The 12,138-nt window shown below is 38.6% G+C and overlaps 1 protein-coding gene across 4 annotated transcripts in view; it reads right to left on the bottom strand.

Moving 5' to 3' along the window:
* Positions 1 to 12,138, bottom strand: part of TBC1D5 (TBC1 domain family member 5) — a 326,048-nt gene that overhangs the window by 39,308 nt on the left and 274,602 nt on the right. For 3 of the 4 annotated variants that reach the window (XM_055806534.1, XM_055806535.1, XM_055806536.1), the window contains 2 exons: positions 11,135 to 11,200; positions 5,217 to 5,380 (listed from right to left, as the gene is read on the bottom strand). In XM_055806534.1, coding sequence (XP_055662509.1) covers positions 5,217 to 5,380; positions 11,135 to 11,200 — 230 coding nt within the window. The remainder of the gene's footprint in view (positions 1 to 5,216; positions 5,381 to 11,134; positions 11,201 to 12,138) is intronic. The other variant, XM_027782788.2, reaches the window with a different exon arrangement.

A 12,138-nucleotide genomic window follows, 5' to 3' on the forward strand; every position in this document is an offset into this window, starting at 1 on the left:
ATCTACCAGCCAGTCATTCCATCGCAGAAGGCTATCAGAAGGCATCATTTCCCCTGGGTGGATCCATGTTGACTACTCCCGATAACCTTCTTTTCCTGCACATGCTTTGAGATGACCTCCAGGATGAGCTGCTCCATCCCCTTTCCAGGGATGGAGGTGAGGCTGACCGGCCTGTAGTTCCCTGGGTCCTCCTTCTCGCCCTTTGGGAAGGCTGGAGTGACACGGGCTTTCCTCCCGTCCTCCGGCACCTCTCCTGTCCTCCACGACCTTTCAAAGGGGATGGAGAGTGGCTTGGCAACAACATCTGCCAGCTCCTGCAGCGCTCAGGGGTGCATCCCCCTGGGTCCCACGGATTTGTGGGTGTCAGGTTGGCTTGAGTGACATCTAATGTGATCCCCCGCAACCAGGGGAAGTTTTCCTTTCTCCAGACCTCCTCTCTTGCCTCCCGTGTCTGCGATACCCGAGGGCCGGCCCTGGCAGCAAAGGCTGAAGCAAAGGCGGCATTCAGTAACTCTGCCTTCCCCGTGGCCTCTGTCACCAGGGCACCCACCTCACCCAGCAGCGGGCCCACATTTCCCCCGTCATCCTTTCCCTACTGATGTACTTAAATGTTAAGGCACTGAAGTTCTTTTTAATTAATGGCATTGAGAATAAATCATCATGTCTTTAACTTTAGGTCTAACAAATCCAACATACTGAGCAAGGAATTGGCTGTTTTACACAGCTGCTAACTAGTTCTGGGCACATTTTATGATGCTTAACGGAAAAATTTCATCATAGTATCTGTATTTCCAAATAAACATTTGGCATTGGTAAGTATGGACTGACAAGTATTTTGCTTAAAACCTTCTAAAGAGATTTTAAAAATAATAGTCAGGGAAAAAATATATGGGAATAATAAAAGTCTCCAAGATGTGTACCATGCACAAAAAACATGCTCTTCTTCAGAGGAATTTTTGCCTGCATGATTCTTTTATGTGTAGTTGTCTAATATTTATTTTATTATCTCTCTGATTTTTGTATACTAATTCTACTTAAGTAAAACTGTCAACTTCATATACTTAAAATCAGGTTCCTAAATCAGTAGAGCAGATGCCTATTTAATTGAAAATGATAGCATACATTAATTTTGTAACCTGTAGGGGTACTCATAACTAACTTCAAATCAGTCAGACTAGCTATGTAAATCACAGACAGTAACAGTTGTTTATACCTGCTTGTGGGGACAATAGCATATGTTGTCAGATTTGATTTAATTAAAAAGTCTGTGCAATCAAAACCAGCATGATGCATGACACTTTTGTTCAGGATTTTTTTTCTAAGAAATGAGGATTTTGATTGCCCATGTTTGTAAATTATTTTAGTAAAGAAAATAAACTGCTCCAGATTTTACTTAGCAATGTTTCCTTCTTGGGATTTTTTTAACCAACATGTTTTCCAAATGGATAATTCTATTTTTCTTAACTGGAAACTTTTTATGTAGAAATTTACTTAATAAAAGGTACAGTTTCTCCAAATCAAAACTTTCTTCTCCATCAAACCTATAATTCTGTGGGTTTTTTTTTTAATGAAAGTTTTAAAAATGTTTATATTGTTCAACTCAAAGTTCCCTCTCTGGCAGATCTCTAAGGCTGAAAGCAATTTACAGAATATTCTGCCAGAAACTGAGACCAGCCAACCATATGTGCCAGAATCAACGTCTAAGCAGCTTTGCTATTTGCCAAAAAGAGGGGTAGACTGTCCGTAATGGTTGCTGGAGATGTAAATGAAACATAATTAGAAATAAACAGACCACAAATGCACCCAATTTCCCAACTCTACGGAAAAGGAGAAGGCAGTAGGCAGGCTGTGACAGGAAATTTTCTAGGACTTTATTCCAGCAAGACTGACCCAGGCAGAAGACAACAGGCACTGGAGTGCATTATAGATTAAAAGTTCCTGTTCTTGTTTATAGGAAGACAGTTCCAGAAACTGCAATCTAAGTTATTCCTGTCAGAAAGCTGTGAACTATATAAAGGGGTAAGGAACCTTCTCACTGCTGAGCACAAAAGAGACTTTCAAACTCATGTGGTGGGCCTCACGTTAACATACAGCTGAGTGCCACTCAATAGTAACGTGAAAAACATCAGGCTGCCATGGGTTGCCAAAACGTGATATTGCGCATTCAGCCCTGAGGCTGTAGATTCACTTCCTTAACTAAATAAAACAGGGGACATCTGTTTCTGACAACAGCAGTAAAAAAGTCATTCCATTGATCTTTGCATTTGAGAGGAAAAAAAAAAAGATCTAGAAGACTAAATACAATGTAAATGTTACTATCTTAAGAAGTCCTTAATATGAGAAAGGGACACATCCTATTCCTGGAGGCAATGAATCAAATTAAGTATCAATTTTGATCACAACTCTCCCAGAGAATATCTAACTTGCTGGACTGGCTTTACGAAAGAAAAATTTGGACGAGACACGTTCCAGCTTATCCTGGCACAGAATCCACAAATGGTTGAAGTTGGAAGGGACCTCTGAAGCTCACCTTGTCCAACTCCCCCTGCTCAAGCAGGGCCACCTAAAGCAGACTGCTCAGGATCATGTCCAGATAACTTTTGGATATCTCCAAGGGTGGAGACTCCATAGCCTCTCTGAGCAACATCTTCCCATGCTCAGTCACTCTCACACTGAAAAAATGTTTCCTCATTTTCAGACCGAGCATCCTAGATTTCTGTTTGTGTCCACTGCCTCTGGTCCTGTCACTGGGCACTGCTGAAAAGAGCCTGGCTGGGTCCTCTTTGCACCTTCCCTTCAGGTACTTATACACATTGGCAAAATCCCCCCGAGCCTTCTCTTCTCCAGGCTGAACAGTCCCAGCTCTCTCAGCCTTTCCTCATGAGACAGATGGTCCAGTTCCTTCACCATCTTAGTGGACTTTTCTGGACTCTCTCCAACATGTCCACTTCTGTCTTGTACCGTGGAGTCCAGAACTGGACACAGTACCCCAGGTGCAAACTGTGATGATGACATTCTTGTTTATCCCAACATTACCGTAATGGACTCTGGTCTGTGAAAATCACTTTTTTTTAATTCCATGTTGAAGGAATTATGTATGTATTCCATCTCTGCTTTGCTTTGGAAGGGCGTTAATTAGAGTACAAAGATGAACGGGAAATAGATTTGGTTTCATTCGTTACACCAAGAATGACTGATTTTAAAAAACATCTTTTTATAAAGTGACTGATGTATGACCATGTTCCAACAAAGGTAATGTTCTCAATACTTAAAATCATAGTCTGTATAATTATTAGAGTAAAAATGTAACCCAGTTCAGTTTTATCAATAAAACAAAAATGTGAATCCATTATGTTTTCAAGCCTTTTTTTGCCTATAGAAAACAGCTGTAAATGAAGCAACTGTAAGACTGGAGAAATCCGATGCAACTATTTTAGGACCTTGGGATGAACTCTTTGGAGTTGTCTCCTCTATGTGGAAACAAGGTATCTTGAAATTTACAGGAAAACAAAACCCAATCATCATCTTGAGCAACAGAGAACAGGTTTAAATAAACCTTTTCCTCTTGGAGCTACTACAAATTCCTTTTTCCTATACTAAAAGTCAGTCAAAAATTGAACATAGGAAATATATTTTTGTAACCTAAATTCTTTTCTAGCTGTTTAATCACAAAATGCTACAATATAAAATATATATCACAGTTGAAAGAATTATTTTGAAAATTTATGCACTGCTGAGTTTATCACGATTACCAATCTATGAAAATTATCATACGGACTACAAGTCTGTTCCAATGAATACTTCTTTGTCCAAAGTCCTTGAAAAAAACATTAACAAAATATCGTGAATTTGGACAATTATTTACCTGAAAAACACGTTAATCATTAGTTGATTCTAACTCAGTGTGAATATTATAATGGCACATTCTTCTGTGTCTCCTATTAGAGAACTAAGAGGGAATTATTCTTAAACTCCACTGGTGCAACCCCCCCCAAGTTGTGGCCTGGACAAAAGTTGCAAATGAAAGCTGGATTTAGATCTTGTTAAACTACATAAAAAGAAAAGTTTAATATTGGTAGTTTTTTTTTTTTCTTCACCTCATGAGGACAAGCAGAGAGAGATTAAGTTGTTGTTTTAACTTTACATTTAATTCGATATGTCTCAAATGGACACAAACCAAAATTATAGCTTCTTGTTGACTAACCACAAAACAGCTTTTTTTAGAAAACATGAAAGCATGTGGAACCAGAATTAAACCCTCTCTTTCAGTGAACAAAAACTGAACAAAGTTGTGCAAAGTTATACATTTCATTAGAACATTTTAAATATCAAATTAAAATTATGATGTGATTATTAATAAAGATTCTGCTGTCTAAAGACAAAAATGCTGAGGTGTTAATATTACATTTCTGTACAATATTAGGTCTGAACAACTGAAGAATGCATGCATTCTCAAATGAGCATACATTTGTGAAAATGGAATGGAGAAAACCACTTTGCCTTCACCTTACAAAAAATACAACTTCTTCCACCTGCTACATAACTGGCTTCTAATCAGCAGACAGACAGTGGGAAACGTGAATAAATAATAACAAAATAAATAAAATAGAAAAGAATCCTCCTAATCCATGGCGTATGAGGTTTATCAAAGCAGTGCTCCTAAAATATCTTTGATGGGATGAGAATTTCTTCGGAACACACCCACGATAAGAGCCGATTTTCTTGGATGAGAACAATCTGCTTAAATAATAGATTCTTGTGGCCAAATGGAAGGTCAGAGCTGTGCAAGAAATAGAATTGTGACTGCAGACTACAGATGCTACAGACACCGGGAGACCTCTGATGTATTAAGGAATTTCAGGGACAACAGATGGACATGTTTGGATCTGCTGAGCATTCGTGCTTCCCACTGAACTGTTTATTAACTTCAGGACTACACTGAAAGTCTAACAAAGCAAATAAACTTACAGGACTTCCTGCTCTCAAAGGCAACAGGCACTTTCACAGTTTCATTTCAGGTAGGATTATGGGACAGAAGCCTTAATGGAGATGCTACTCAACAGAAACAGTTGAAATAGCTTATTTCTGCTTCTGCAATTAATGTGTGCTTAGGGAAACATTTCCAAGTGCAAGTGCTTAATGAGTAGGAGAAATGATTGCCTCTAACAAGTAATGTAGTGTGACATAAAAATAGCTTAAAAAGTTAAAGAACCCACCGATTCTTTTCTGCTCATAGTTTTGCTTTGGGAACGGGAGCGGGAGATCGTACTGAAAAACGAATCCTTTTTTGATGCCGACAAAGGTGGGGATCCTGTAAATTCACGTCCTCCAGACAAGCTTTCTATGCTTGGGGATGAACTGATGTTTTTTGAACTTTGGCCTGTAAAGCAAGGATAAAGTAACAAAAGAATTAATCAATGGGCAGTTTCTTTCTGCTGTAAATACTTTCCTGTCTTAATTTACATTCACTGAGATTCACAGATCGCTCAACACAGAATGAAATGTTGAAGTGTGGCAGCATGGACTATGAGACTGAAGGACTATTCTGACACAGAATTTAACATTTGTATGAGTGAAAAATACAAAATTTTAATGTGTATATATATGTACACAAACACACACTATCTACTGTGTATATATATGCTGAACAGTGTGTGTATATATATATAAGTGTGTGTGTATTTTTATATATATTTATATATATACAAAAATACCATCTCAGTATATACGCCCTATTACATCCCCAGACTAAGGGCATTCTCTTCCCTGTGCAGCATAATGAGCAAAAATACCATCTCATAGTAAAAAAGAACCCTGATGTTATCAACACTGCAAAGGAAACCCTTTTTCTCTCAAAAATAAACTACCAAACTCGGCAAAGATAGCTAAGAAGCAGCACATCGGATTCCAACGATGGGTTGGACTTTGAACACGTAGATGGCAATAGCTAGGCTTACAACAGGAAGACGTTAAGCTTGGGAAAGAATGTAAGTTCTCATGCTTCAAATTTTAAGGCCATCACCACCTAACAGACATTTCAATGAAGTCTACTTAGCAGTTACTTATTGTCATTTCATGCAGCTTTTCAAAAGAATCTAACATTGTCCACTGTCGTAGCAAAGACACCTGGGTAGATGCCTGGGCTGTTTCCCCAGGGCACTGTATGCAGTCAGGTGGGCTGTCATAAGGACCGTTTCTTCCAGTTGAAGCCCACAAAGTGTTTTGAAATATTTAACTTAAATTTTTATTTCCATTAACTCTAGAAAATAACCCCCCAATTAATACATCAGTTTTCATTAACTTTCAGTAAGAAAATGCTACATTAGGCAAGATGCTAGTTTTAAAAGAACTTCCTATTATGTGTATGAGGAAGTCAATCCAGGATGACCCAATGAAACTCTAGAGTTTTCCATTCTAAAAAAAAATCAATAGCGCAAAACCCTAAAGCTCTAGAATTCTTCCCCTTTCTTGTTCTGTTGGCTATTCTGATGAGTCTGCTTATGTTTTCCCTTCTTCCTTTCCCGTTTTTGGTGTCCTTTCCAGGCTACCATCTACAGCATCAGGAATGATCCTCTGAAACTGAATTAGATGTCACAGGTGCAGCTTCATCTCCTTTGCAAGGTTGTGATTAAATTTGATGCCAGTGGTTCATACTTCTTTGCTCTGAGCTGCTCCCATTCTCTGTGCCAGTTTTACTCCCAGATATGCTGCACACTGTTACACAGAGCTTACAAAATTTAGTATTTTGTCATTGTGGATTTACTACCAATTCTGAAAATACAAAACTAACTCCTTTTCCAGAATGGGTTAGTCTTCATTATGCACGGCAGTCTTCCCTCATGATACAGGTTTCTAGAGAAAGATAACTAAAAGACAATCAAATGAAAGAAAATAGAGGCAGAAAAGACTGCAGAAAACACAGAAAGAAATTCAGATTTAGATACAAAAGGAGACAAACTCTTTTGAGATCAAACGTTTTAAACAAAAAGAAACAACTAAAAAAGTCTACTCATACAGAAACATCTTAACTTGATACAGTCATTTAAATCTAATTCTAACTGTCCTCCAAGTGGTGTGGAAGTCAGTGGTGCCGTGCTTGGCCACCTGCCAGGTGGAGACAAAGCCCAAGCCAAGTTCTCCACAGTGTTTGACCTATGCAGCATATACCGCACAGCCGCAGTCACATTAAACCAGCAATTCACACACAGATCTATTTAAAACGTTCTCTTAGCAAGAAAACTGTTCAATGCAAAGAGACTGAGCTAGCCAACACTAAAACATCATGTGTGACAAAACAGACCAGAAAGGACAAAACCCAAGAAAGGATCTGGGATTAATATTCTCAATATTTTCTGGAAGAAAAATGGCATATAAACTGCTTCTAACTTTCTCCTTCATTCTCTGCGGCCTTATTTCACTCATCTCTTCCATGACCTTCTTGCATTTCATGTCCTGCTTCTCATACTCCTGTGGACCTTCCTCTGTCTGCCTCCTCCTCTCCATCAGACCCTTCCAAATTGCCTCTTCTGCTTCCGCAACTTCCCTATTGCAACTTTTTTCTTTATATATTCTTTCTTTCTCACCGACTTCATTCAAGTGCATTTCTCTGCTTCTTCTCAGCCCTCCTCTAGTCACCACCTACCACTTGGCCTGAACAGCTTCCTCAAAGCGCAGCAGACAGAGGCTGTAGATCTCACTTAACTTTTGCCTTGGGATATGCATTAATCAGGTAAAAATGGATCTCCAATTCTGTAAATAATTCTCTTTAGAATAGAAAAGGAGAAAACACTGCATGCCAAACAGCAGCAATAATTCAGTCACACAGAAGTTTTTAGAAGGTTTCTAATTTTAGGGTAAAATCATGTCACTTGGCAACACCATTATCCTTACAGTCGCTTTTATGTAAGAAGGAGACTTTTTATGCATTTCCTAGTGGCAATTTACAATGGAAGTGTGGTTTTACAGTAGGCAAAACTTAAAAATAGTTTTGCGACAGATGGAATTACATATTTTAGCAAATAAAGCATTTATAAAAGAAATTCACACAGCTAAGCCAGAGTAGCCAATATAATTGCTAATCAAAGAAATCTATTAGGGGGACAGAGTACAGTACAATGATAAAATATTTTATTATGCATAAATCAGACTAAATGGGCTCTCTTTCCTATCCTAGTAATAAGAAGGTATTTTCCATATAGGATTAAGATAAAAAAAAACCACAACAAAAAAGTTAAACAATAAGCAATATATGTTTTTCACATACTCTTCCCCTGCACGGCCTGCACTTAACCCACTTCACCTGCAAATAAGCAGATTATGTGGTAAAATTTCATAGATAAGTTACAGAGAGGGATGGTTTACACGTATTTGAGGAACCCATGCACATGAAATAGTACAGCTTGCTAAAATGATGGAAAAATGGTTTTTTTTTCTGTATTCTTTCAGCTCTAATGAAAAAACTCCAAAATATAATAGGATGTTGAAAAGACAGAGAGCTATCCTTAGGGACACTGCTTTGCTTACTAAACAGCTATGCTTCAGAAGATGGATCACATTTTAGAGGAATGCAATATGCAGCTACTTGCATAACTAAACAAGAGAGGAAATATATATAGCTGAGATTTTGTGTACAGAACAATGCAACCATCCTAAAAGGGAATTTGCTCAAATAACACCAAAAGCTTTGACTAAGCTGGTTCTCATGAACTATAAAATATAATAAAGATGAAAAATAAAAGCAATACAAGATGTACTGTATCTAAGATAGATATGCGGTAAACCAGAAGTGATAAAAATAATATTTCTGCATGTTTTATACCCACGTAGGAAGGAAGCTTAGGATATACCTGCTCCTTCTGCATGAATAAGCAAAACTGAGAAAACTATCATCAGGAAACACTAATTTTTATTCTGACTCCAACACTGTGAACAGTGCTGTGACATGGATTATTTGGGGATGTCATTAAGAATTAAGCAAGAGAGAGAGAATAGTGCTTATGAATAATTACAGTATGCTTCAAGTCTTAAGGCTGAGTTCTTGGATTGTAATAGGCTTTTCCAATTTCCAGAGGAGTCATCGCTTCTTCAACTGCAATTAAGAAAGCTGAAAGACAAGTCACACCAATTATACATGTTTTCCCTAATGTAACAAAAAAGCCACCTATCATGTTCCCAACATTGCAGAGCTGCTGCAACAACATTTAACTGAAGGCACCCTGATGCTTTTGAAATCTTTCAGATATGCTTTGTGTGCACTGATTTCTCAGGCATTAACAAGCCTCATGTAACTTTGGAAATAACACTGTAGCACCAATGCAGTGATTTCAGGATCTCGGGAGGATTACACAAAATGCTCCTTGTATTTTCTCTGTTGTATGTCTTACTGATTCCACATCTTTCCTAATAAGCAGTGTGGTACGTTCTCCTCACTCAACATGTTAACAAGAAATAATCTGAGAGAGTTTCTAATTTGGGATTATTCCTCAGGAAAAAAAAAAAGAAAAAAAAGAAAAAAAAAAACCAAACCAAGAACAGAACTCTTACCCTCCATGTAGCATCAAAATGTCTAAAAATGATGCAATAAACTACAGTTAATAACTAACCAAACTAATTTCCTTCTTCTTTAGGAGCTTAATCTGCAACCTGAGAACATCACTGAATTAAATCATTTTCCTCTGTTCATTCTATCAATCTCAGATAAATACATTATGCCTCCTTAAAAGACTATTAGAAAAATTTAATCTCTGACCATCTAAGCGCATACTAGACGGTCCTAAAGCCCATATGAAACAGGCTGAACAAACCCCAAGCGTGGGAATCAAATAAATGCTTATGAGGCTCACTGAACAAATAGCTAAGGATCCCTGACATAAGCAGTAGTCAGAACACGTCACTGCGTAGGATGTCTCAAAAAATGTATATATACACACACCAAAATGCATAAATAGTTCACAGCAACGATGCACAACATTTCATGCACTAAAAATACATCCACTTCTGAGGAAAAAAGGAGCAGTGCTACATCCGTGTGCTGGCTTCTAACTGGCTCACCACTTGCCTGCTGCTAACGATATTGGGGCTGACCCCATGGTTACAAATGTTCTGACACAAACCCGTTTGGAAAATACATGGATGTGGTAGTGGGAAAACGGGACCGAACTGTTGGCATTGCTGGCAGGGCAGAGGGTGGAGAGATGCAATGTCTTGAAAAGAAGAAGGGAAGTTTGCAATGTGATTTATAATAAGGACTTCTAATAAAGTAAAAGGTGATGATGAGAGGAGTGGGGAAGACTTAACAATGAAACAAAAGCAAGCTTCGGGTCTCACTAAGTCTGAGTTAAGTTATAGGGGCGATAACCATGAAGTTTGGATGTCTCTACTGAAATATATGAAAAATCAAAGACACAAAAAAAGGCATACAAAACCGATGGCTCATTCTGTTGGTCCCTACAAAGGAAGAGAATAGCTTTCACAGTTATAAGGAGAGCAAGGACAAAGATACCAAGAAGAACAGAAGAAAGGCACGATATATAATTCACAACCATTCAGATCTGCTCATCTATTACTCTGTATTTGCCATAGTCAGGATGCAGAGGATTAAAATCTGCAGAAAGAATGATATGACTTTATAAAAACTTTTCAGGTAAATCAGTTTCCCTTTTTCTCCTATGTTGAAATTGGAACAAAGGCTTCCAGCACTTTTAAAATTTGCTCAACCCATCTCATCACACCAATCCATATGCTTATTATTTCAGGCCAAGGCGGGTAAGCTCCTCTTTAGTCTAGTGCATTAAAGCAGAACTTCAACCCCAAATACCTGCCTTAAATATAACAACAGGGAGGTAACGCAACTAACAGAGACGCTGATGATGGCAAAGTGTGAAATGGGCAACAAAGCACAAGGCGAACAGACGTGTTTAACGCAGAGGGATGCTGGAGTACATGGAATGGAAGTGGGGGGCCACACACAGCACAGTCAGGGAGCGATGAAGCGAAGCGGCTTTTTTTCTCTCTGCACAACAGTGCCGCTCGGCGGATGGCCTCCGGCAGAGTAGAGATGCCACGCGTGGGCAAACCCGCGTGTGCAGCCGAGGGCAGGGCTGCAGGCACAGAACGGGCTCTGCAGCAGCCGTACCTGGGAGGGCAGCGGGATGCTGCGCGGGGGGCGGCAGCCCCGCATCACTGCCTGCACCTGCCTCGCCTGGTGGACAAACAACAGCGTTAGAAGGTTCCCCGACAAATGCAAATCGCTGAAGTCAAGAGCTGCAACTTTGGGGGTTTTAGCTGGAAGACCCTGCTTCAAACACAAACGACAGAGTAAGAGAGTGGTGTAAGAGCAGGCGAAAAGAAATGGGAAGTTTTAATTACCAGTGCATTATGTGCTGCAGACACTTCCAAAAAGCAGTCTTTTTAAGAGACAGATTTATATCAAAATCTACACTAAAACAAACAATCGAAACCGTTTTGTTTCTGGTACTTTACACTGTCATTCTGCTAGTTTGGGAGCATCATATTCTTACTGTCAGTAACATTTCGTAATTGCCTTAGAATATGCACATTTGCATGTTTTTTAAACAGGAAAATAAAAAGCATTTATTACTCAGTGTTTTATTCCTTTAATTTTTATTCAGCTCTGCTATCAGTAAGGACAACTTCTTTTTCCTTCTGAAAAAGCATACTCATTTTCTAGACACAGTTCATAAATAATTCTAAACATGGGGATCATTTCTTTAGGGCATATTTGGTGACTGTGGAAATTCTGTTCGTGTTACAACAAATACCGCAGAAGTATCAACTCATAAATACAAACAGTAATCTGGAAACTCTTCAAATAGCTGATCGCAGTTTTGGCAGAACTTCATCTTCAAACTGGTCCTCTAACGTGTCCTTGTGATAAAAGCAAACTGTATCTGGCACTATCAAAGAAGAAGTGAAAGAGAAATACTTTTTTTTTTGGTAATCAAAGAGTATCCAGTTTCTGAATGCTCAAGAATCCAGTGGAACACAAACGACAACAATTCTGCTTTTCCCCCCATATTTTTTCATTATCAAAACTTTTGTCTTTCAAGACAATGAACTCAACTGACAATCCAGTGAACTCAAGATTTGAATTCAGCCTTTGTACCAATGAATTCCTTC

The sequence above is a fragment of the Falco peregrinus genome, chromosome 5 (genome assembly GCF_023634155.1).
Source record: "Falco peregrinus isolate bFalPer1 chromosome 5, bFalPer1.pri, whole genome shotgun sequence".
Lineage (NCBI taxonomy): Eukaryota > Metazoa > Chordata > Aves > Falconiformes > Falconidae > Falco > Falco peregrinus.